Raw genomic sequence first — 27,912 nt, 5'->3', positions numbered from 1 at the left:
TGGTCCAATCTTATATTTAACATTGCTTCAAATCTCGAAATGTTTTATGCAATTATTTTATTAGTTAGATAGAAGATTGGAGATGATTTTAAATGGCAGCCAAAACGAGGGTTTCGAAATCCTCGCCTACATCACCATCCGCTTACAGGTGTGAGCGCGCGCACGCGCGCATCGCGACCGCTCGCGTGTGCGCGTGGAGTCGGAGCGGGCCGAGCGGGCGAGCGGCGACGGCGGCAGTCGCGACGCCGACGTGAGGCGGTGTATCGTGCGCGGAGTGCGAGTTCCCTTGTTTTCGCGATTTTCGTCTCGTGCGAACGCGCGGCGACGCACCTTAATCGAGTGCTCCAGGTGATTGACGACCCCCGAATTGTGATAACCAAAATTTCGCGCGGAGATGTGACCGATTGTTCGATAGCGGCGACCTTGGCGGGACGGTGAGTGACCTCTTCGACGCCGCTCTTCTTCCTCCTCTTTCGCGCTGTCGCGGAGCACACACGCGTGTGCGCGAAGCTTCTTCTTCTGCCGCTGCTATTATTCCTTCCTTTCCCCTTATGTTGCTGCATATAGCCGCTTTCCCACGGGAAAAGTGACCTTTTAATTGCCATGCCGGTTAACGAACCGAGACTCGTTAACGTCCAAGTCTCTCTTTCCCGCGTGGTTTTTTCTACCAACCGGAGAAACGCGCGCGCTGTCAATCGATGACACGCCGCGGTCGATCTGAATTGACTTATAGAAAAATATGTATTGTAATATTTGAAAATTAAAGTTGTCAAAAGTACACGTGGAACAACTTGACTATCACTCATAAAATATGAAAAATTTATCTACGAAAATTTTAGAGACTTGAAAATATGAAAATTTAGAAATTTTCTTTTAATACTAAATGTTGGTGATCTGGAGAATCTAAAATTTTATTTTTTGAAACTTTGTTGTAGTAAAAGAAGAAAGAGAATTCTTTTACTTTTATTATTTTATCCATTTAAAGTTAATGTAACAATGAATACATCTTGTGTTATTGCTTTTTGATGTAACACATGACACGTGTTTATATGTAATATATTAATAAAAGTTAAACTTCAAGAGTATTGTTGAAAAAGAGAAAACTTGAAAAAGAAAAAAAATTAGTTAAAAGTTTTTGTTTTATAAATTTAATAAACGTGTTTTTATCAATGAAAAAATCTCATGATTTATAGCTGCATATAAAAGTAAAGGGATTCAAAGAAAAAGTGAAGCAAGTGGATTTTAAAAAATTTAAAGCTCGATGTTATTATATATTTAAAGCTCTTCAACTCGCTTTATTTATATTCTTTTGAAAGGTTGAGATCTCTCTTTAAATTTAAAAAAGGAAAAGTCTTTAAAAAGACTTGGCGAGATCTTGGCCTCGAAACGAAACGCGAGATGCGTCTCGGGGGAAATCCGATTCGGGGAAGACCTAAAACGAAAGGCCTGAGCGAAGCGGGGAGAAAGCCTCCCCCGATACGACACGCGTTGCGACGCGTGCGTTCCTCGCTCAAGCGAATCAATATTTGGAGGGTAGGCGTTTGCGACGCGTCCCGACGAACGGCGTCGAGGCCGACGGAACGTGAGTCACTCACCCCTGTCCGAGAAAGAGAGAACGAAGCAAAGGGGGCTGCTGACCTCTCTTTCGCCCCCTTTCTCTCGTGTCCGACACGGCCCTCGCACAGCAGCCCTCGTTACGAAACGTCTCGTCGCTTTTCGCAGACTTAAACTATTCGCTCATTTTTACTTTAATTCCTTTGCTTTAATTTTAACTCGATAATCTCACTTGCAGATTTATTATTTATGAATGTAGCAGCACAAAATAGATGTTATAATCATTATATTGATTATGTTAATTTTTGTCTTTCGATTGGCTTAAGATTAATTAGTTGAGACTCGTTTTAACATAAGTATTAATGCAATTTGTAAATTCGATTAAACTAGATCTTTGTATATACACAAAATTATATTATTGATTTTAATTTAGATTTGAAAATCGCATCGAGAGGCTCTTTAGAAAATTTTTACGATACTCGTAAATGCATATTTATCTATTCTCTCTCTCTCTTCTCTCGAGTGGATTTTGTCACGCTGATTAATTCGTCACATGGATATCTTTAATTGAGACACTGGTCGAACTTTCGGATGTCCCGATCAAACGATCAGTCGGCCGTTATGAGTGCGCTAACACTAATTTACAAGCAGGCAGGTCCCGCAGAAGCGTGAAGCGCACCAAGTACGTGCGCGCCTAAGCAAGCAAACCCGTTCGCGCGAGGAACGCACACGTATACACGCGCGGTGGGAACAGGTTCCATAAAATCGAGCGTTCTTCCGTGGAGAAACCCTTATCCATGCCGGGCATCTCCGCGCCCGTTGCACCGCGCGCCGCGCTTTGTGAACCTTCGCCAGATTTTTCGACCTCGAAACGATTCCAAGATAATCTCGAGTTACGACTTCGCATCGTATAAATTTGGTCGGGTAAACGAGACGCTGCAGGTTGTTATCAAGTCTTGCGAGTGGCAATAAAAGCCACCAGGATCTCTTTCTGAGAGGCGTAAAAACATATTCTTCGACAATCAGATCTGCATATTTTTATATATATCGCTTATACCGTAAATCCATAAATTTCAGTCGTGCGTTTTCAATTAAAAGAGATCAGCTGTTTAATTAAAATAAGATGGCGGTATCTTTTGCAGCGCGAGTAAGATTTCGTATGCGACGGGTGAACTTGCATGCACGTTATTTGGTGTATGATACAAGACAAGAAATCGAAGGTAGCCGCCCGCGCGCGGCGCCGCGTCGCGTCGTCGGACGGTGATGTCGATGCGTGTTTCGCGAGGCGCACCATCCGTCGCGTCGGCGACGAGAAAAACACAGACGATCGTACTTAATTACGCGTCGCGAATCGATTCTGCGATCGGATCTGCGGCGCGCGAGTTTCGCTCTCCACGCCCAAGCAGACCCGGATGACGATGACGATCCCGTTTTCCATCTGGCCATCTCGGTTACGAGCGAAGCGAACACCTCGCTCGAGGTAATTCCCTCCTTCTCTCTCCCTTTTCTCCGACCTCACCGTTACGCGAATATGGTTTTGTGCCCGCGAGTAACGGTACACATTGTAATCGCCGCGGAAATATAGAAATTTCTCTACAAATGTTGCGCTCGTGTCACCGAAAGAATGCGCGACGCGCATCGCATCGGTCTCGGTCTCATCATCGTCGGGTATTTCCCGCGCTTTCCCCTTTTTCCACGCTGTCATTCGCACGTCTTTTCCGCCGACAACGAGCGGAGTGTCGGCGAGTTAACTTCGCCGCTGGAAGCCACAGCTGGAAAATCACCCCGACAATTGCGTCTATTAATACCGTCGAGTGAATCCGCGAATTGCTGATTTCTTAATGCCGGACAAATACGTTCATCGCCGTAATCGTGTATCGAAACTTAAATTGTTATCGCGAATTTGGAGAATTAAAATAACTCAAAGTTACTCGAGGTACAACGTTGAAATGTGTTTATATATGTAGCGATACTAATATTAAGAGGTAAAAGAGCGTTTAATGATTTACACGGTTTGATAAGTCCATAAACAATGACGTGAGTGAGTTACGCGTTAGATACGCCAGCGCGCCTGATCGCGTGACTCTCCGGTCTTTCTCTTTTTTTTCTTACTCGCACAGATTTCCTTTCATCAATCAAAATTAGTGCGTAAGAGGAGGGAATATAAATCCAAGAGAAAAATAACACGGCGTTTACACGTATAAGTTCTAAAATCCCGGAGGGACATAGCAAACACACGCCAGCGCGATCGATCGCGTGACTCTCTGAATCGGTCCCCAAGTCCTTGCCTCTCTATTTCCCGTGTCAAATACAGGTTTCCACTGCTATCCGCTCTATTATCTTATTTCACTCGTATTTCTTTATAATAACAAATACGTAACTTTGTGTTTAAACAAAGATTCATTCAAGTAACGTGCCCTGCAACGCTCGTGAAGACTCTCGAAACGTTTGTCTTCTTCTCCACGGTGTCGTTCAGGTATACGATACTCCGTCAGCTCGATCGGCATCGTGCGATCTCTTTCGCATCGCTTCTCTCCTAACGCTCATCGATTCGCGCCGTCGTCGGTCGCTCGTGTAAACTCGCTCGCTCGACGAGGACTCTTCTCGTCGAAAAAATGGAGATCCTCGAGCCGGAGTTGAGTCTCCTCCTCGAGGGATCTCGCTCTCCGGTCTCTCTTCGTGTTGCGACCTTGAGCGGGAACCACGTACACCGGTTATTGTAATAGCCAGGCCTGGGCCGTCCCTCGCGTGTTCGCGCTCATCGAGCGGACGGACCAGCCGAGTCGGTGGTTGCAGAAGAAAGTTGGCGGGCATAGAGAAACAGAGAAAAAGAGGGAGAGGGAAAGAGGGAGACGAACGAACAGGAAAAGAAAAAGAAGAAGAAAGAGAAGCAGAGGGAGAGTCGCTGACACCGGCCGCCAAGAGGAGGACGCCTCTGGCGATTCATCAGAGTCGCCGGGACGTTTTTTTCGTCGAAATAATCACCGGGCCGATTCTTACCGATCCGATGCTTGCCCGCCTGCTTGCCTACCTGCCTGCCTGTCTGCTTTTCCTCCTCTCGCTCGCATACGCAATCGTAATGAGATGCGGTCCCGAACGACTTCTCTCTTTGGAGCCGTTTATTATGGCACGGAGGATTACATAGAGAATAAAAATTTCGCTTGACGCGAAATTTTGCTTCGCGGATTGCGTGTGTGTTACGTCCTCTATCTTCACGAGACGTTCGCCCGCCGAGAGAGGGTATCGTTAATCGAGGAACGCGTATGCGTGGTATGCGAGATCGTTCGTAGGCTGTTCCACCAACTGGAGAGGAGGATACGATCGCGCGACGCGCGCGCGTGCATCTCTTCCGCATCGCATTCTTCGGCAGGAGGCCGATCCATTAATCTGTGATCGTTTCCTTCGAACGTGCACACAGATTATCCACAGAAATAAACTGTATCTCGCTATTATTCTTTAGATAACGGAATCGACATCTTTCCTTTGAGCTTCCTCCGAGTTATAAAGCACGCAGCGGGAGACCTCGGTTCTGTGTGAATGCTTTATAATGGTTCTTTGTACATTCTTAGTTTTAAATAAATAATTTGTTCTTTTTTAGATATATCTTATAGATAAAAATATTAAACGCCATTTTCATTGTTTTATAATTGTTCTTTTATAAAGAGAATAAACGTTGAAAAAAATTTATTTATGAAATTCTAATAACTATACAATCTTCTACACATGTTAATATCCAGCAGATATTTTATTTTTAAAATTAAAATATTTCTTTCTAATTTATATGTAACTTAAATATGACTTTATTCATGAAAATTGAACTCTATTTTAACTCTAAAAAGTTTAATAGAAAAGTTTAATTATTTCAGATTTATATTTTAAGAACAACTGACTGAAAAATAACATACATACGGTATTTAAATATAAAATTAGAGTAATTTTAAGATTTATTGAAAGAAATATTTTACATCTTTTTTACACATCTATTCTGAAATTTAGATTTTGTAATTTCTAATAAAAATCTAAATATATAAATATATATACATATAATATCTCTTACAGAAGAGAATTGATTTAGAAACAGAAACGAATACTTTTACATTCACAGATTGAGTATTTTCGGTAGCCTATGCATTGACTCGGTAATCGATATAAATGTCCGGAAGACCGGTCGTTCGTGCTTATATGTCTCTATTAAAAACGGTGAAATCGTGGCGTTTCTTCTGGGTAGCCGAAGCTAGCAGCCAAAGGCAGCAGCCAAACGTCAAGCGGCCAGAGCCGAACGTCATATAGGCGTTTCGAGAGGGCACCATTCAATCAAACGTTTAAAATTCCCTGGTTATGAGATTTTTAACAAACTTTGAAAAAATTGTATAGAGTATAGTCATTATAATACATAATCGATCATTTGCGACAAGACTTGTAATTTACCAATTGTTATAATTTTTTTTAACTAATTTCTATCGTTTTTCCGCGCCTCACGCCTAAACGCAAAATACGATTTCCTTCAAATTTGGCTGGAAATATCTTTCCGTAACGTACAATCGACTGATCGATTATTCGCGAGAGGACGTGCATTTTTCTAATTGTTATAAACATTTAAAAAATTAATTTTTATCGTTTCGTGCGTCTCACGCCTGAACGCAGAATACGATTTCCACCAAATTTGGCTGGAAATATCTTGTCGTAACGTACAATCGACTGAACGATCATTCGCGAGAGGACGTGCATTTTCCTAATTGTTATAAACATTTAAAAAATTAATTTATATTGTTTCGTGCGCCTCACGCCTAAACGCAGAATACGATTTCCACCAAATTTGGCTGGAAATATCTTGTAGTAACGTACAATCGACTGATCGATCATTCGCGAGAGGACGTGCATTTTCCTAATTGTTATAAACATTTAAAAAATTAATTTATATTGTTTCGTGCGCCTCACGCCTGAACGCAGAATACGATTTTCACCAAATTTGGCTGGAAATATCTTGTAGTAACGTACAATCGAATGATCGATCATTCGCGAGAGGACGTGCATTTTTCTAATTGTTATAAACATTTAAAAAATTAATTTTTATCGTTTTGTGCGCCTCACGCCTAAACGCAGAATACGATTTCCACCAAATTTGGCTGGAAATATTTTGTAGTAACGTATAATTGAATGATCGATCATTCGCGAGAGGACGTGCATTTTTCTAATTGTTATAAACATTTAAAAAATTAATTTTTATCGTTTCGTGCGTCTCACGCCTGAACGCAGAATACGATTTCCACCAAATTTGGCTGGAAATATCTTGTCGTAACGTACAATCGACTGAACGATCATTCGCGAGAGGACGTGCATTTTCCTAATTGTTATAAACATTTAAAAAATTAATTTATATTGTTTCGTGCGCCTCACGCCTGAACGCAGAATACGATTTCCACCAAATTTGGCTGAAAATATCTTGTCGTAACGTACAATCGACTGAACGATCATTCGCGAGAGGACGTGCATTTTCCTAATTGTTATAAACATTTAAAAAATTAATTTTTATTGTTTCGTGCGCCTTACGCCTGAACGCAGAATACGATTTTCACCAAATTTGGCTGGAAATATCTTGTAGTAACGTAAAATCGAATGATCGATTATTCGCGAGAGGACGTGCATTTTTCTAATTGTTATAAACATTTAAAAAATTAATTTTTATCGTTTTGTGCGCCTCACGCCTAAACGCAGAATACGATTTCCACCAAATTTGGCTGGAAATATTTTGTAGTAACGTATAATCGAATGATCGATCATTCGCGAGAGGACGTGCATTTTTCTAATTGTTATAAACATTTAAAAAATTAATTTATATTGTTTCGTGCGCCTCACGCCTAAACGCAGAATACGATTTCCACCAAATTTGGCTGGAAATATCTTGTAGTAACGTACAATCGACTGATCGATCATTCGCGAGGGGACGTGCATTTTCCTAATTGTTATAAACATTTAAAGAATTAATTTATATTGTTTCGTGCGCCTCACGCCTGAACGCAGAATACGATTTCCACCAAATTTGGCTGGAAATATCTTGTAGTAACGTATAATCGAATGATCGATCATTCGCGAGAGGACGTGCATTTTTCTAATTGTTATAAACATTTAAAAAATTAATTTTTATCGTTTTGTGCGCCTCACGCCTGAACGCAGAATACGATTTCCACCAAATTTGGCTGGAAATATCTTGTCGTAACGTACAATCGACTGAACGATCATTCGCGAGAGGACGTGCATTTTCCTAATTGTTATAAACATTTAAAAAATTAATTTATATTGTATCGTGCGCCTCACGCCTAAACGCAGAATACGATTTCCACCAAATTTGGCTGGAAATATCTTGTAGTAACGTACAATCGACTGATCGATCATTCGCGAGAGGACGTGCATTTTCCTAATTGTTATAAACATTTAAAAAATTAATTTATATTGTTTCGTGCGCCTCACGCCTGAACGCAGAATACGATTTTCACCAAATTTGGCTGGAAATATTTTGTCGTAACGTACAATTGACTGAACGATCATTCGCGACAGGACGTGCATTTTTCTAATTGTTATAAACATTTAAAAAATTAATTTTCATTGTTTCGTGCGCCTCACGCCTAAACGCAGAATACGATTTCCACCAAATTTGGCTGGAAATATCTTGTCGTAACGTACAATCGACTGATCGATCATTCACGGGAGGCGTGCATTTTCCTAATTGTTATAAAAATTTTTTTAATCAATTTTTATCGTTTGGTGCCGTAAAACCGCTACGTCTACTTGTCGGGTGCTGCAAAAAGCGATAATGTGATTTACAAAAAAAATCGTTGCATTATTCTGGTAATCAACTATGTTTTGCATAAATGCCTTTCCATAAAAATTTTTCATATACGGTTAATTAAGTCATTCTAGACTTCAAAAAATATTTTTGTAGAAATTTGAAGACAGCGTTCCTTGTATTTATCTGACTAACGTAATTAACAATTTCAAAAACCACTAAACAATTAATAACGGTCGCGAATGAAAATCTCATAACCAGGGAATTTTTAACGTTTGATTGAATGTTGTTCCCTGGAAACGCCTATATGGCGTTCGGCCCTGGCTGTTCGGCGTTTGGCTGCTGCCTTTGGCTGTTAGCTTCAGCTACACGTCGTAGACTTGTCCGAGATAACAGGTTCAGATTGATTCACCGAAACAGCGTACCTCGACTCCAACGCATGCGTTTCAGTGCCCGAAAGCGTCCAAGAGAAGGCGCGCGAGATAATTATTGAAACCGGATTCCATGACAAGCGGAGGCCCTTCTCGATATAATTAATAGTTCCACCAGTGGGCCAGTTTCATTTAATAACGAAATGGTACACCCTTCGCGACGACCCGAAAATGGGAGAGATAATTTTATGGAAAGTATATGTTTTGAGTATACGTTTTATCTAAATCTTCGGAGAATATTTTGAAGAATATATTTTCCATGAAAATAAAATTCCATTATTTTCATTCAAAGAGTAATTTGTTTATTAGAACAATTTTAGTTTGATTAATTACGATCTGAAGATACATGAAGATTCTCATTCATTAGATTAGAATACTATATGTAGCAAATGAACGTGAAGATTCTCATTCATTAGTGTATTATGTGTAGCAGGTGAACGAGATTCCTCGCGTCAATAACTGTTAGATGAGATAAGAAACGGACGGTGCGTCAAAGGATCAGTCGTTTGAAAGCCGCGAGAAATTTCCATACCTTAATATCTCACGGACATAACATCGCCGAGCAGCCTTCGGCTAAAGTACTTTTCGAGATGATCGAAAGATAATCACGCATCTAAAAGCTTTGGAAATTCTTTTTGGTAGAAAGAAAAAATTAATGTCTTCAACCAAAAGATATCTAAATGGTAACAGGGTGAATCAGAAGCGCAGATAATACATAATTTGGTAAATAAGACTATATAACGATATGGTTTTTTCCTTTTTTTTCTTCTTTATAAAAAATCTTCCTTTAAGTGCAGTGTTCAATTGCAATAAAGGCGCGTGCTCTCTTGACAATGATAAAACTGTATATCTTTAATATTAAGTTGTATAATGAAATTTTGACCGAAATGAAGACTCTTTCTCTCTCTCTTTCTCTCTTTCTCTCTCTCTCTCTTTCATATATATATTATTGTAAATGAGAAATAGAAATTGATAATTCCTACATCCATTATTTTACAACAACAAAGATTCTGAATTAAGAAAATTAAAATTAAACAAATTTATCGCAATTTAAGAATATGTGAAAACGTATTGCGCTCAGATTACCAAACGATAATACGCGATTCGACATGCCGATCCTTTTTCTTTGTTCCTTCTCCATCTCGTTTCTTGCGCATAAGACTAACCGTCGGGACGGGACTCCGAAGCGGAGGTTCGATTGGGTCCGTGCTGCGCGGATTGGCGAGAACCGGATCGGCTAGATTCCCTCGGGCGACGTAGAGGACGATCGGCCGGTTCAGATCGGAGTTATACCGAGAGTATAAGTATCGGACTATCATGTTCGCTCTCGGCACGGTCAACTCTGGTCGCCGTGATCTCTCGCAAGGACCGACGAACGGAATAATCTCATGCGGCTACACGAAATGGGAGGATGCGCCTAAGCACTGCGAGCGCCGCGCGCCGCCACGTCTTCACGCAATTGCACGGTGCAATTGCATCGCATTGCATTGCGGACTAAAGTTTCTCTGCTTGACGAGTCTTGCACGCGAGATTCTGCACACAGGCATCTCGTTTTTTAAACATTCGCTTTTACGCTTACTTTGAATGTAATGGAAAGATTTCGTTGATTTAATTAACTTGATACTGAAATCTTTGATTAGTGCAGAGCTTCCTTTTCTTATATTACAGAAATGCAAATACAAAGCAGACAAAAAAAGGCAGATTTTACGTTTTGTATTTAGCTTTATATTTACAAGTGCGTTTTCTCTGCCTCGTCAAGCTTGTAAACTGAAAACCTGGGATCTCTGTACATAATCGATTAACTAAAAAATTGTCGTTTTTCTTTCGCATCACGCTTAAAAAGTTGTCGCGTTAACATCAGTACCGGCAGCAGTAAATCGGTTCGAACGAGATGTGGTTTGCGGGCACTTGTTTCAGAAGTCGTCCATCAAGAGACGCGACGATCGAGTCTCGAGACGCTTGAGTACATGAATCAACTGACTATGTTTATTGTATGATAAACGTCAAGCTCTTCTCTCTCTCTCTTTATTTAGAAATCTCATGTCAAATGTGCTTCAGATTGAAAACATCTTGAAAACTCTGACACTGTCATAAAAAAAATCTCTCGGTAATCATTCACCTGTTCGATTCTGTTACGCTCGATTTTTTTCCGCACTGATTCTTCCGATTTTTCATTTCCGCAAATATTTCCATGGGCTCGTGATCGCTCGTAGATAGCGCATACAGCTTGGATTTTACAGTTATTTTCCTTAAAAAGTACACGCTCTGGAATGGAACGGCTCGTTGAATCTCTCGAGGTGTTAAATTGAATTCCCGCCGGCTATGTACGACAGGTACAACGAGGCGAATAAAATAGTCTGTCGGTATTCATATCCATACTCCTCCTCTGAGGCTTGTGCACTCACATTGATATCAAGCCGCATTATGCGCAGCTTTAAAATGTTTATGATACATCAATAGAATTTCAGCAAAAAACGTCAAAATAGGTAACACGAATATGGACAGAGGAATATATTTTATTTAGCCATTCTCGCCCGCTTGATATTTTAAATGACGACCTAGAGTCTCTTTGCAAATTATAATATTCTTTTTCTTTCTCGTTCGAAATTTTTTATTGAGAAAATTATTTAATTATTTTCCTATAATTCTGGATCGCACGTGTATGTGTAAACAATTCACAATAGAAAGTTAGTAATTACATTAATTTACACAATGTGTCTTAATTATTATGGAGTTATTAAATTATTCTCACTTGTACAAAAATGAAAGGAATCTCCATTAATATAAAGATAATTCTTTTCTCCAGACAGCCCGGAATTATTGCGATAACTGTAATTAAAGAAAGTAACTTTTCATCAAAGAAGAGTAGATAATTATCTGTTCTTCTTCTCTTTGATATATTGACTTGCAAATTCTATTATCTATCATTTAATACAAAGAGATGCTATATGTTGAATTGCGTGAAAGATAAAGTAGTATGTGCTGTATAAGCAGACAGATGTGCAACGAGGATCACGATGAACTCGTGATAAAGATCGCGGTCTTCCGTTCTTCCGAGCGTGACAGCGGACGTCGCATTCCTGCATATTAGAACCGCCATTGTTCCTCAAACTTAGATCTCAAGGGCGCACGTAATAAAAAAAAGAAACGTTTTTACATTACGCTTTCTTCGACATTCTTCTACAAACAGATATTACTCACATACATAAAGTTATTACTGCCTGATGTGTTAATTATAACATAATAAGAGGCGTAATAAGATCATAATGAAGCGACTAATTATTCCGCTCGACTCAAGCCGTTCTCTGATCTCTGAGAGAATCAACACAACGTCATCTTCTATATTTGTCCTAGAATAGGAGAAAATTTTGTGCGCTTCTTCGCATGACGAGTATCGGCATGATTTCGTTTCTCGCGATCGACTTTCTCGAGATCGCGTGCACACGCGCACGCGTCAATGTTGAACGTGAAAGAAAAAGGCCCGAAGCTCCCGCGAAGCCATCGCAATCGAGGCGATACGCAATGTAAGCATGCGTGTAATGTGAGAGTCGACGAATCTCTTGTACGGCCGACGAAAGACCGGTATCCTCTTCGGGGCACCACCGGAAGTAGTTTGTTTCCCACGTTTTGCACTGACGAGGGAAGTCCGCTTCTCGCGAGGGGAAAACGCGTGCACCTCGAAAACCGCCGGCTGGTACGGGCAATTATGATGGTACTTCGCCGTAGACAAGGTTCTCGGCTTACGAAAGAGGCCGATTAAACTTGCTAGAGCGAAATAAGGCGTAAGAACGAGACTTGCGTCCTTATACGCGCCTGACTTCGTCTCTACCTGTCTTCTGGGTTGAGTTAAAGGCACAGGAGATAAAAAGAAGTCCACGAGAGATTACTTCCAATCACGATGTCGTCCGTCCTGATTACTATCATCCTTCCTCGCTTTCCTCGATCCCGATATTTTGCTGAACTCGTAACAAGTTATCTTGAAGTGATCGTTCGAAAGAAATTAATAAGCTGCCTTATGTCCGTTCATTTTATTGCAATGAAAAAATTATCTTTATTATTTTAATAAAATGACTTTTTTGACGCGATGATTATACCATCGGTCTTAACTATAATGTTATGTTGGATCTGATTCTAGGTTGATCCTGACGCATTGTTCCGTTGCATTCGCGAAGAATTCACAGGCGATCATGGGACAGGGATACGCGTCAGAAAGAGGACAGCATCATAGACCGCAGGATCGCGCGGATTAAGTGCGTGTCGCCATGGCGAGGTGGAGATGGATCCTGTTGATTCTGACGACCGTCTGGACGCTGAGCGATGGCTATTTGGCGGTATTGCCGTCCAGCACGCCTGCCGGCACCGTTGTCTTCGAGGCCGGGGTGCCGCAGCTGGGCGGTCGTCGCAAGTACGAGGCGTCCAGCGAGCGTACCGCTTGGTTCGCCCGGAAGCTCCTCAAAGTCCATCCGCACACAGGTCGCGTGACTCTGGCGAGGACGCTCAGCTGCGACGGTCTCCAGTATCCACGTGTTTTCACCTTCTACGTTGACTCGACGAGCTCTCGCCTTGGTAGACCTACCATCGACTATTACAGTTTGCCATTGAGGATTCTGATCACCGGATGCGGCGGCGAGAATCGTGACCTGGCGGCCACCAGAGGTTGGATGGCAGAGACTCTGGCCTCTTACGCGATGCCTAGTACCGATAGGTTTACCGAGGTATGTTTGCGGACATCTCAACTAGTAGCAGCTCTCCGCGACTTTCTACCCCAGACGGCATTGAAGGAATGCGAAACGAGATGGGGTGGAGTAGCGGATCCCAGATTTCTCGTGGAAGGTGCTGCCGGGGATCTGGTTTCCGCCACCGAGCAGTGCCTAGTCGATCCATTATGGAAGGTCTCAGTCAGCATGAACTTGCGTTGCGCCGGTGACTCGCGTCTGACCGATGCCGAGCATCGGCTGAAGATCGTGTTCCATCATCGTCAACTGGACGACACCGATTTAGGTAGAAGGGTGAGGCGAGAGCTCAAGAATCAATCGCCGTATTTCGAGCAGCCGCTCTATGTCGCTGCGGTAGAAGAGGAAAGAGAGCCTGGGGTGTACGTAACTTCAGTGAGGGCTAGAGATCCTGAAAACGGCGCCGTACGATATTCCATGAGTTCGCTGATAGATGCGAGATCACAGGCGTTATTAGCTCTCGATCCAGTAACCGGAAGAGTAACTACACGTGCCAGATTAGATAGAGAGAACGTCGACGTCCACTATTTTCGGGTACGTATCAAATTCTTGAAATAAAAAAAATAAAAACTTAAAAAATGTCAATGTTACCCTAATAAATAAAATAAAAATTAATTTAATAAAAAACCTTTTAAAATACATGCATTTTTATTTTCCCTACGATTAAAATTAAAAATGTTGAGTTCTAATCAAGTTATAGTATACAAAGTCTAATCACTTTTAATTGTAAATACAAATCATTTGCCGAATAGGTGTTGGCAGTGGACGATTCGTTTCCTCCGCGCACCGGTACAACGACTCTTCAAGTTAACGTATTAGATGCAAATGATCACGCGCCTAGTTTTGAGGGGCCGGAATATGACGCGTCGGTGCGCGAAGGTGTTCCGGTAGGTTCCTCGGTGATTACAGTTAAGGCTACAGATCAGGATACTGGAAGGAATGCTGAGGTGGAATACTCTATTGTCTTCATCACGGCGGGTGGTAGCACCACGCATACAGAGGATACAGCAACCTTCAGAATCGACCCTAGGTTAGCGCTACAGTTATATTTGGTTATACTCAGAAATATTTAGATATTTGAAGGGTAAATCTTGAAATTTAAAGCTAGATGTTTTAATGATTTCTTCATAAAGTTTTTTTATATATTCACGTTTTTATATATTTTTTAAATAAATATATTTAAATAAATTATAATATCTTCTCTCTCTCTCTCTCTCTCTCTCTCTCTCTCTCTCTCTCTCTCTCTCTCTCTCTGTATTTTAATATTATTACTAACATAACTAAAATCTTACAATATTTTTTTTTCTGTTTCTTTCTTGATTTAAGTTCTCTTGATTATTAGAGCTTAGAATAAAATTTCTTTTAATCAACTTATTTGGATATAATTTTGAATAATCCTTATATTTTTATAAGAAAAATCTTGTATATCTTAGATCCGGCGTGGTTACCACACGAACTACGCTTGACCGCGAGCAAACCGAAATCTACACGGTGGTACTTAGCGTTACGGATCAAGCGACACCACCCTCGGCGCGACGTAATGCAAATGCGACCTTGATAGTACGTGTGTTGGATGATAACGACAACTATCCGCAGTTCACTGAACGCACGTACTCGGCAGCTGTACCGGAAGACTTGGATTACACGACTAATCCGGTGATAGCTCGTATCAGGGCGACTGATGCGGATGCCGGCGCCAATGCAGCTGTCCGCTATGCTATCATCGGCGGCAACACACAGAACACCTTCTCGATCGACTCGATGAGCGGCGATGTCGCTCTAGTTAAGCCACTCGACTACGAGTCTACTAGGAGCTACAAGATTGTCATACGCGCCCAGGACGGCGGCTCGCCTGCGCGCTCCAACACCACTCAGCTTCTCGTGATGGTCAGAGATGTGAACGACAACGCGCCGAGATTCTACACCAGCCATTTTCAGGAATCGGTCTCGGAAAACGTGCCGCTCGGATATTCGGTTCTGAGGGTGCAAGCGTATGACGCTGACGAGGGCAACAACGCGCTCATCAGATACACCATCGGCGCGCGAGATTTTACCGGCGCTTCCACGGAGAACTTTCCTATCACTGTGAATGCAGAAACGGGTTGGATTTACACGACGAAGCAGTTAGATCGCGAACAGTGCTCAAGGTATTAATTTCTCATTGATTATTAGATTTAATTGAAATTAAAATGTTTGAAATTAAAGTAAAAATATTTAAAAATCCAAAGAAAAATATACAAAATATTTTATTCGCATTTTACATTAAATTTTAATATTTTTAGATTTAGAAATTTACTTTAGATTTATTAAATTTTTTTGATGAGAGATTCTTGTTTTGATTTTAGATACCAATTTACTGTAATCGCTGCGGATTCTGGAGAGGAACCAAAATCCGCAAGTGCGACAGTAATTCTTACGGTAACCGACGTGAATGACAATGATCCTTACTTCGAGCCAAAGAACTACGAAGCTGTAGTGTCCGAAGATGATCCGCCGGGCACCCCGGTTGCCTCGGTGACCGCCACCGATCCGGACGAGGACGCGAGGATTCATTACGAGATTACAGGTGGCAATACGCGCGGACGCTTCTCTATTGCATCGCAGAACGGCCGTGGCCTTATCACTGTCGCTCAGCCGCTCGACTACAAGCAGGAAAAGCGGTTTGTGCTGACAGTGACGGCGTCAGATAGCGGCGGTCGCACCGATACCGCTCTGATCTATGTCAACATATCGGACGCCAACAATTTCTCTCCAGTATTCGAAAACGCGCCGTACTCGGTCTCGGTGTTTGAGGACGCACCGATCGGTGTAACCGTCCTGGTTGTAAGTGCCACCGACTCCGACGTTGGCAAGAATGCCCAGATCACGTACAGCCTGGCGACTGACAACGGCGAGCAAACGGTCACCGAGTTTACCATCAATCCACAGACCGGAGCTATTACAACGACGAAAGCGCTCGATCGCGAACTGGTACCCTCGTACCTGTTGACGGTGACCGCTCGAGATGGCGGAGTGCCACCGATGTCGGACACCACCGATGTGGAAATCTCCGTTACGGACGTAAATGACAATGCGCCGGTCTTCGAGGCGCCACAATATCAAGGTTCGATTCCCGAGGACGTTTTGGTGGGTACCAGTGTGCTAAGAGTCTCGGCGACCGATGCGGATACTGATCTCAATGGCCGGGTAAATATTATAAAACTTTCTTTGTGATTAAGAAAATTATTTTATAATATAATTTAATAAATGAGGAATATGGCTTATTTATATGTACAAATAAACATTTTAATAATCTACAAAAATCTTGAATGTATAACATTATCAATAGATCATTAAATTAATATTTCTTTTTTCTCGTTAAAAATAATTAGGTAAGATACGCTTTAGAAGACGATGGTGATGGCGCGTTCGCAATTGACTCTACGACAGGCATCATTAGGACCGCGAAACCACTAGACCGAGAATCGGTGGCATATTACATCTTAAAGGCTGTTGCTATAGATCGCGGTTCGCCCGCGCTCTCGTCCATTGTTCCCGTCACCGTCAAAATTGAGGACATCAATGATTCACCACCTGCTTTCGAGAACGATAAGATTATTCTCTACATCGCCGAGAACTCACCGATCGGCTCGACCGTAGGCGAGATCTATGCCCACGATCCGGATGAGGGTCTTAACGCAGTCGTGCAGTACAGCATCATCGGCGGCGAAGATTCCAATAGTTTTAGTTTAAATATTCGCCAAGGTGCTGATCGGGCTGAATTAATTACCCTCGAGGAACTCGACTATGAATCACCGAAGAAGAAGTTTGAACTTGTAGTGCGAGCCGCGTCGCCGCCGCTGCGCTCGGATGCAGTGGTGCAAATCTTGGTGACCGATGTGAACGACAATGCTCCAGTGCTTAAGGACTTTCAAATTATTTTCAACAACTTTAAGGATTTCTTCCCAACCACCCCGATCGGCCGAATACCAGCAGTAGACGCTGACGTGACGGACAATCTTGTTTACAACATTCTCGCCGGCAACAATGCGAATTTAATCGATCTTAACAAGACGACCGGCGAGATTCGGCTGTCGCCACAGCTCAATACCAACGTGCCACGAGTAGCGACTATGGAAGTTGCTGTGACAGATGGTATCAACGAAGCAAAGGCCACGATGACGTTATCAGTGCGTCTGATTACTGACGAGATGCTGCTGAACTCAATCACAGTAAGATTAGACGACATGACAGTAGAAGCATTTCTTAGCCCTCTTCTGGGTTACTTCCTGGATGGCTTGGCAGCTATCATTCCATGTCCGCGCGAGAACATCTTTCTTTTCAGCGTCCAGGAAGATGCAAACGTTCACAGCAAGATTTTGAACGTGAGTTTCTCGGCGCGCAAGGTCGAACCAGGCACGGTCGACGAATTTTACAGTCCGCAATTTCTTCAAGAACGGGTATATCTCAACCGCGGTATCCTAGCGAGATTGGCGACCGTTACTGTTTTGCCTTTCGACGACAATCTTTGTGTTCGTGAACCTTGTCTGAACTTCGAGGAGTGCCTGACAGTGCTCAAGTTTGGCAACGCATCTGGCTTTGCCAGTAGCGACACGGTCCTCTTTCGACCTATCTATCCGGTGACCACGTTTGCGTGCAGATGCGCTCGTGGCTTTACCGGCAGTCGTGAGGCTTACATGTGTGACACCGAAGTGAACCTGTGTTACTCGAATCCTTGTATAAACGGCGGTACCTGTCACAGGCGAGAAGGTGGGTATTCGTGTACCTGCCGGCCGGATTTTACTGGCGTAAACTGCGAGATTTCATTGGATCGCGATACATGTTCACTCGACATCTGCAAGGGCGATTCTCAGTGTACTGTAAAAAATACAGGCGGCTTCACCTGTGAAGGCTGCCCCGTATCGGCTCAGGAAAGTGTAACATCTTTCTGCGAACTGAGAGCACGCAGTTTCGGTCCGGCGACATTTCTCACCTTCGCTTCTCTTAAGCAACGCCATCGTCTTCATCTTAGACTGAAATTCGCTACCGAATTGGCCGATGGTCTGTTGCTTTACAATGGTAGATATAACGAACGCCATGACTTTATCGCCTTGGAAATTGTCGACTCGCGCGTACAATTCAGTTTTTCCCTCGGTGACGAAGTGACAAGGGCGACAGCGAGCATTCCAGGAGGTGTCTCGGACGGTCGATGGCACGAAGTGGTGGTCTCGTATTTTAATCGGACAGTGACGGTGTCTCTAGATGATTGTGACGTTGCGCTTGCTCTAAAGCATGGAGAGAGATTGGGTGCGAGATGGGCCTGCGCCGGTAGAAGCGAGAGGGTCCTCGAGGAACGTTGTGGAATTGTCACCGAAACTTGCCACCGATTTCTTGACTTGACTGGACCGTTGCAGTTGGGCGGTCTGCCAGCGATCCCATCCAGTTTCCAAATCCGGAACAAAGATTATGTAGGATGCATTAGTGATCTCTACATCGATCATGTTTTTGTTGACTTAAATTCATTTGTAGCGGACAATGGAACGAATGCCGGCTGCCCTGAGAAGGCAACCTTTTGTGCCTCATCGCCCTGCAGGAATAATGGCAAATGCCGCGAAATTTGGTCAGGTTTTGTATGCGAGTGCGAACATAACTTCGCAGGAGCTACTTGTGCCGAAGAGATCGGTGCACCGTATGGCTTTCATGGCGACGGCATGCTTGGCTTCAATCCGTTACTGCGACCTATTCAGCTCCCGTGGACAACAGCCTTAAGTCTCCGAACTCGCGTACGACAGGCATTCGTCATGAGCGTACAGATCGGCCAGAATAGCTCAGTCCTGTTAGAAATTCGAAATGGCAAGCTAGTCGTTTCGTTGGACAGTGCCGATGTAATTCGAACTAGCGGCACAGTTGCGGATGGTGAGTGGCATCGCGTGGAGATCATCTGGCAAAGCGGCCACGTGTCCCTAGACACGGACTATCGCGAACGACCTATGACCGTACCACTACCAGCCAAGTTACAGGGTCTGTATGTCGGCAGAATTCTCGTAGGCGGTCCAGATCAAGCGACCAACATTGATCTACCATTCTTCAATGGCTGCCTGCAAGACGTAAGAATCGGTACCAATCAAAGTGTTCTTCAGCGACCAACCGTCCAAGAGAATGTCGACGCCGGTTGTCCATCCGAGACTCAATGTACCTTGGATTGTCCGCAGGCATCAGTCTGTGTCACGCAGTGGCGGTCGAGCGAATGTGTATGTGCGGCTGGCCGCGTCGGTCCCGACTGTGAACGCGTCTGCAATCTCGAACCCTGCAACGACGCCGGCACTTGTATCGAAGACGCAATTGACATGCGACGCGGTTACCGATGTGAATGCGATTCTCCCGATATCTCCGGAGAGTATTGCGAGACAAAGAGCGAGCAACCTTGTCCGGCAACATGGTGGGGATCCCCAATCTGTGGACCATGCCACTGTGACGAGAGCAAGGGCTACGATCCCGCTTGCAATAAGACTACTGGCGAGTGTCATTGCAAAGAGAATCACTATCAACCGAGTGGGAGAAAAGAGTGTATACCGTGCGAGTGCTACACAATCGGTAGCTTTGGGCCTCGTTGCGACAGCGAGACTGGTCAGTGCCGCTGTCGGACCGGAGTGATCGGTCGTTCGTGCACCGACTGTCCAAATCCTTATGCCGAGGTGAGAAAACGAAATATAAAATATATTATAACTAGCATCATGACACTCTAAAATAAATTTCCACGAAAAAGAGTAAAATAAAATTACCAAAATGAAATATATTTTAATTAATATTTTTTTCTGAATACTCTGAATATATTTAAAATAAAACAGTATCGTCTCTCTAATAATAATTTTAATTTAGAAAAATCCTTAGTGTTAATTAAAATATCAATTCTTTTATTTACATATTAGGTGACTTTAAGGGGCTGTGAGGTGGTTTATGATGGTTGTCCCAGATCGTATTCGGACGGTTTGTGGTGGCCGCGAACTCTCTTCGGGATGACAGCTATCGAGGATTGTCCTGGCACCGCTGAAGGCAAAACCGCAAGATCTTGTGACGATAAATTAGGTGGTTGGCAACCACCTGATCTCTTTAATTGCACTTCGGAGGCCTTCGTCGAACAACGACATCAACTAGCTGCTTTGGAGATCAAGGATCTCACATTAAACACTTACGTAGCCGTGAAGATGGCAAAGGACGTTCACAGAGCAGTGAATGTTACGAGAGAGATGTACGGAGCGGATCTTTTGGTAGCAGAATCTTTGCTGGTGGCATTGCTACGTTACGAAGAAAGTTTAGTAGGTCTGAATCTGACTCACAGTCAGGACAAAGATTATGTTTCCCATTTGGTCGGCATAACCGGAGCAATTCTACAGTCGAAATACAAAGAAAAATGGGAAAAGATAGGAAAGCTTAATGGAGATAATCCCGATAAGATTTTGGACGCTATGGCGAGATACTTGAAGACTTTAACGGCATCTCAACATGATACTTTTACTAATCCCTTTGAAGTAGTCGATGATAACGTTGGTAAGTATAATTTTTCTTTTCAATTTGATTATTTTAACTAATTAAAATGATTTATTATAGAATTGTTATAACTTTGAAAAGTAATACATTTTATCATTTCCATTAAAAATATATTGTATTTTATATTGTACAAAGAAAATACATTTTAACATTTTGCCTATTTTTATTGTTAATTTATATGTATCAAATTTTTTAGTGCTGGGTTTAGACATCGTAACATCAGAGAGTCTCTTTGGCTATGAGGCCGTCGAGTATAAGGAAGATCTCTCCTTATCAACAGCAAGACCTGCGGAAGCTGATCGGAAAGTTATTTTGCCTGATACCTCTGCTTTTCTGAGTTCTTCAGCGCACTTTGGTCCATCTATTAATTTCCCAAAATACAACAATTACATGGCTGATCCCAGCAGATTCGATCCTCACTCGAAGATTCAAGTACCGCTCAATACGTTAGGTATCAAACCCCTTATGCAGGGTGAGCTAAATGTCAAGAATAGTTTAAACAATCGAAAGGCTGTGCTGAGTTATGTGCAATATAAAGAACTTGGTGCTCTCTTGCCACAAAGGTGCGTTATGCTATTTGTATCAATTTATTGCTATATTAAGAATAATAATTAATTGTTTTTATTAAACTTTATATAAATGGAAATAAAAAAATTACTTACCACTTTCATGATCAATTGCAGATTCGACGATTCGGTAACAGTTAGATGGGGAGTAGAAGTAGCAGTTGGATCACCCGTAATGACGGTCTCAGTGTTGGTTCCCTCAGATAACGGCTACGAATCCTTGACAGGAATTCCTTTACAATCGCCGATTCAAGTTAGACTTTGGCTCAATGAAAACAATGATTTTAAGACCAGAACAAACCCACAATGCGTCCATTGGAGCACGGCGAGAGGGCAAGTTTATTGATTTCTTATAAATTAATGTTCTAATGTATATTAATAATTTCTTTTAACTAATCAATTTCAGAATCGGCGAATGGAGTCGAATGGGCTGTACCACAGAAGTCGAGGACAATTCTTTATCTTTCGGCACTATCGTAAACTGCTCTTGCATGAAACTCTCCACTTTTGCCATATTAACGGATGTTCTTGATCTCGAATACGTCCCGGAGCCATCCTTGCTAGAGGATGTGACTAGTTATAGCGCGTTCATGATCGCCTTACCTCTGCTATTATCCGCTTTGTTGATTCTGGCATTGATCCGCGGCGGTGGTACTAACTCCAATAGTATTCACAAGAATCTGGTGTTATGCGTTCTCATGGCGGAAATTTTGTACCTGATTGCGCTCAAAGCCAGAAGTCCTCTCATTTCCAATGAATTTCCGTGTAAACTTACGGCGATAGGACTGCATTACGCTTGGTTGAGTACCTTTGCCTGGACTCTTGTAGACTCCATTCATCTCTATCGGATGCTGACGGAAATGAGAGACGTGAACCATGGCCAGATGAGATTTTATTATACAATGGGATACGGTCTACCGGCTGTCATCGTTGGACTTACTATCGGTGTCAGAGCCGATCAATACGGAAACTTTTATTTGTAAGTTAGCGATTTATTTCTTAAATGATATTTCCAAAAATGTTATTATTTTTTAAATTAGAAAATTAAGAATCTAAATACTATTGTAACATTTTAAATTAAAAGTTTCATTATTTTATCAAATAAATGATACGTATTATATATTACAGATAATAAAATCCAAGATTAAAATTAAATCATTACAATAATTATTATAATATTATTCTTTTGCGACTTATCAAAATTATTAGAATTTTCAACTTTTAAATGTAACTTTTTAATTGCATAAATTTTTATTTGATTTTCTAGCTGCTGGTTGTCCATCTACGAAACCGTGATCTGGTCGCTCATAGGGCCTGTCTGCGCGGCTGTGTTAGTGAACTTTTGCATTCTTGTAATGTGCATCCGCGCAGCATTTACTTTAAAGGAGCATATCATGGGTTTCGGAAATCTACGAACGCTCCTATGGCTATCTGTGGCCTCATTACCTTTGCTGGGATCGACATGGACACTGGCGGTTCTCAATGCATCAGAGAACTCATCGATGCTATCGTACTTGCTGAGTGTCGCTATCGTGATTCACGCAGCGTTTAGCCTAATTGGTTACTGCTTTATCAACAGTAGAGTGAGGAGAAATTTATATCAAAGTCTATTAAGGTGTATTGGTAAAAAGACACCTTTGCTGGACGGGAGTATGGGCAACGGAAGTAGTAGTCAGAACGTAAACGGCCACTCGGTACATAAATAAAAATTTATATCTTTTGTGTACATACATATAAATAACACATGAATGCATTGATAAACGTTAATAATATTTCAGCGTTCAGCATTAGCTTACTCTTCAACCTATAGCGGAGCGGAATCCGCATGTAAGAGAGTCCACGTCGGTGTTTCTACGAGCAGCACAACTTCAAGAAGTACAAATAAAACAGGTTCAAGTCCTTATCGTAGTGATACACATTTAAGACACACATCAACCTCCACAAGCAATTATAACAGCGATCGAGATCCGTATCTGTCATCGAGGAGTCATCGATCGGCACTACATTCTCGACAAGGTACAACTTTTACAAACAGCAAACGAAAAAATTTATTAACTAAATTAAAATTGATTTATTTGAATTAATTTATTAGATTTAATTTTCTTTCTTTCTGTCTGTCTGTCTCTCTCTCTCTCTCTCTCTCTCTCTCTCTCTCTCTCTTTCTTTCTCTCTCTTAGAATCTCTTTAAATTAAAATTAACGTTATATTTTCAGCAGAATCTATGGAAGTAAGAAGCCAGCGTAGAGAATCGGAGTCGGACACCGACGGTTCGCAAGCCGAAGCAGGCGGTAGGAGCCTGGATCTCGCTAGTTCGCATAGCTCCGACGAAGACGATGTCACGTCGAGATCACACAGAAACATGGGAGTATCCACACAGCAGCATGTCACTCACAGTTACCTACCCAACATTCACACTAATCCTGCCGAACACTTAAATATACTTTGCTCAAACGCCGAGTTGTTTCCCAACATCAAACCCATCTACGCCCCCCGATGGAGTTCTCAACTGCCAGAAGCATACTTATCATCAAACGGTGAGATTAATAAATCACGTAAATCTAAATTAAGGACGAAGAAAAACTAATCTTTAAAACAATTTTGCAGTGATGGACGTGCGTAATAGTCAATGGTCTGGCGGCACTATGTCAGATAACGAAATGGCCTCGAACAAGACTTCGAGTCCAAATCCGCTACCATATCCAGATATGAGCTCGCCACAGAAGAGCCAAGTGGACGAGAATTACTCGGAAGGTGAAGAGAAGGTGCACCATCTGGGTGAAAAGTACCTGTTCCCTTATACTGCTGAAGAAGACCATACAATATCGCCCACTCCATACATGCTATCTATGTCATCGCGCATCCTCGCCTCCAGCATGAGTCATCACTCGCAAAACTCAAATCACGAAAATCTCAGTGGTTCCGAGCAACGTTACGGTAGCCTGAAGCGTGGCCAAAGTCTGCATGGTTCCCAGCATGACAATCTCAGCGGTTCCGAGAGATACGGCAGTTTGAAACGTGGCAAGATGGGCACCCCCACCGTTCTGGAGGACAGGCCCGAGTACATTCTACCGATGAGTAGCAGAATACTATCAAGTTCGTTGACTCATGACCTGCAACACAGCAACGAATTAGCGGCGCTCAGGCAGCAACAACAGCAGCAGCAGTACGAGCAAACTATCACTGAGACCGAGTGAGTGTTACAGATATATGGTTTATATGCTTTATATGCTTAAGTTTGGAAGATTTATTTTTTATTGGGCATCGGATGGCTTCTTAAATAGATGGAAAGTAGAGATGTGAAGGAGCTTTTCATGTACGATGGATTTGATGTCTGAATGAAAAATATAAAAATAACAAAGAGAGAAGACAATTTAAATTACCTTCATAAAGTTTTTCTTTTTTTACATATATGTATATCATCTTTGTTCAAAATAAAATATTTTTAAAAGCACATAGAAAAACTATATGAAAATCTGTTAACCGTAATTTATGCAGATTTATGGTTTCAATAAATTGCATCTTAAATTGAAGTGAATGTGACAATAATCCGTGACTCCAATAATGTATATAATAAAAAATGAAATTATGATGAAAGCTATTAAATCAAAATTAACTAACAATAAGTCGTAGAAATAAAACTACATAGTCACGTTTGGATAAAAATAGAAACCTTTATATAAATGATTATTCAAGAAGTTGTTGCATTCATTGACATATAAAACAATTTACAAAAAGACAATACAAGTACAAAGACAAGTACGTCACATCCAACGCATGTAAAAAAAAGTGGGCGGCGAGCTACATACTTAAGTTACAGTATTTCTTATTTTAACGCAGTTTCATAACACTTCTTTTAATTCATTCTGGTTTTCTTTGGTTTTCCGTGTTTCTCCTTGCTGTATGCACAAAAGGTGGCGTTGGAACATTCTAACATAACTATATCTTTTCTGTGATCCGTGCTTACTCTGACGACTATCAAATTACCAGCGAGGAGGTAAGCAAGCATAACGATATAAATCTATAAATCGCCCTGCAAACCGCAACGATTGTCTTTATCGTTAATTTTCTCTGTGATATTGTTCAATTAGGTCAAAATTAATTGCAAAGATATTACTATTGCAGGAAGGATACTAATGCGGAAACGTCCGTCTGACGAGGTCCGTGCCACGAACGAGAACAACGTACAAAGTAATTTTAGTTTACGCCTAGCTTAAGTGTCCAACGCGCAATAAAGACTCGAACGTCGTCGATATATATTTTAAGAAGCGGCCATGACTGTACTTATACATACTTAGCCATATTAATTAGCATGTATGTGTGAGTGCCTGTTTATATATTGCATATGAAAGGTCTATCAGAGAGATCTTGAGAGATAATTTTTACATTAAAATATATTTCAATGATTTGATATAATTATATATATGTATGTATATATTATAATATGTCTTATGTATATATATATATATATATATATATATATATATATATATATATATAAAATACTAATATAATATATACAATACGTTAGTTATAATATATATACATATATATACAATATCTATTATAATTACAAATCGGCAGTCATCGCTCTATGTCATTGAAAAATATCTCGATGTCATTTTTATCTAGTATTACGCAGGTGGAGGAGTCAAATTGTGCAAAAGAAAAAAAAATTCATAATACTTATGAATCGTATTTTGAGAAATTTTTTGTATTTGAGATAAGTATAGAAAAGAGTAAGATTAATGCTTGCACTGAATCCTTCAATCACTCTCTGATCGACCTTATAAATATTTGCGCTTGTTATTATTTTTATTTAGGAGCGATTTGACTCCAATTTGTGAATCTCCGATTCTCAATGAATGATCGTTGCTGCTAATTAGCAATGATATTCAGGATGATACGGAGAATGAAAATGATCTCCAATCATTATCATACTCATTATAATCTCATTCCATTCTATCTTAAATTTTCTCTTCTTGAGCTCAGTATTGTGCAATGTATACATTCCACTACCTACTCTCTCTCTTATATACAGGATAATTCTCAATTGTATATTAATACTTTAAAAGTTTAGAGGACAAAGCTAAAAATCGAAACAAAAAAATGTCATTTAAATTATTTAGATTTTTGTATAACATCTTTTTCTTATCTTGAACTCTATATTCCTATCTAAAGTATTGACATATAATTAAAAATCATCCTGTATAAGTATATGTATAATTTTAGGTTTCATTTACTTTTTTATAGAAGTTTACAACGTTTTTTTTATTTTATGCCATGAAGAAGAAAAAATAGCATAAGTTGAAGCGTACAATCATGCAGCGTGGTTTTTCATACTTTTTGTATATACACTCATACTAGACGAAGAGAAAAAAGAACATGTGACAAAATACATAATTTATATATTCCTCCGTATCTTGGAACAGGGTTCGTTTTTTTTTAATTTTTCTTCTAACCATACCTGCCACCGTAAATTGACAATATCATTTCACACAATCTGCAGCAATGTTGTTGATTTAAAAATTACCTTTATTTTCTCGTCGAAAATATAAATAAATTACAAAATATATAGTGTCAGTGTGGTATAGATCGATATATTCGGAAGAGCAATTTGAAGTCTATATATATATATATGTATGCATATATATAATATATATACCGCGGTTCGATCGCCGATCACGTCCAGATGAATTCAATCTATCGAGAAACTTCTTGTTGGACGTTTTCGGTGTTCAAGGGCGAGTATTACACATTTTTTTCACCTTTCGTCTTCATTTCTCTACGAAGGTACGTATATACGCGAATTAAATACGATCCGTTTATTACGTTCGATGTGATTTCGGGTTGCTTACGATTTGATTCGGCTTACAATTCGCTATCAGCTATGTATGGAATTTATGTGCAAATATTAGAAATCTCAATGATGACAGGTCCACATCTGTCTCTCCATGTTTCATTCGTTAGACACGACAACGACGACGACAACGATGACAACGATGATATTCTTATGCTTATCTTAAGTTACTGTCTAAGAAAATCCACTCGACGACTCGAGGGGCAAATCGAGTACAGGATTCGCGCCTGACCATAATGGCACATACACATCACTAAATACTAACCGCTAGAGACTAGGGGAGATAGTGTCACTACACAGTGCTTTCCGTGTCGGATGCCACGGAGAGCGTCTGCATCTTCGGCACAGAATAATTCTCCGAGTGGCCGTGACTTGGCGTTCTGTTGGATACTCTCTCCAAAGTCGAAGGAGCTGACGGAGTGTCCTGATGTGCCTTAGGAGGGATCGGTGGAGGACTTAC

The 27,912-nt window shown here is 41.2% G+C and overlaps 2 protein-coding genes across 3 annotated transcripts in view; one reads left to right on the top strand and one right to left on the bottom strand.

Moving 5' to 3' along the window:
- Nucleotides 1-105: 105 nt before the first annotated feature.
- On the top strand, nt 106-27,012 carry LOC105829367 (protocadherin-like wing polarity protein stan). Its single transcript, XM_036293936.1, has 16 exons — nt 106-434; nt 12,905-14,036; nt 14,255-14,532; nt 14,936-15,649; nt 15,848-16,688; nt 16,874-20,176; nt 20,411-21,029; nt 21,226-21,592; nt 21,713-21,928; nt 22,002-22,574; nt 22,863-23,289; nt 23,374-23,611; nt 23,809-24,129; nt 24,200-24,785; nt 25,583-25,589; nt 25,718-27,012. The coding sequence occupies exons 2-16, from the start codon at nt 13,032-13,034 to the stop codon at nt 25,727-25,729; spliced, it is 9,507 nt and encodes a 3,168-aa protein (XP_036149829.1). The 5' UTR covers nt 106-434; nt 12,905-13,031; the 3' UTR covers nt 25,730-27,012.
- LOC105834950 (dedicator of cytokinesis protein 3) overlaps nt 26,843-27,912 on the bottom strand; it is a 47,115-nt gene continuing 46,045 nt past the window's right edge. For both annotated transcript variants that reach the window (XM_012677828.3, XM_012677829.3), the window contains one exon: nt 26,843-27,912. In XM_012677828.3, coding sequence (XP_012533282.2) covers nt 27,745-27,912 — 168 coding nt within the window. In that variant the 3' untranslated portion in view covers nt 26,843-27,744.

The sequence above is a fragment of the Monomorium pharaonis genome, chromosome 11, assembly GCF_013373865.1.
Source record: "Monomorium pharaonis isolate MP-MQ-018 chromosome 11, ASM1337386v2, whole genome shotgun sequence".
Taxonomy (NCBI): domain Eukaryota; kingdom Metazoa; phylum Arthropoda; class Insecta; order Hymenoptera; family Formicidae; genus Monomorium; species Monomorium pharaonis.
Note: the sequence above shows the minus strand (reverse complement) of the source record. Positions and strands in the feature narration are given on the sequence as shown.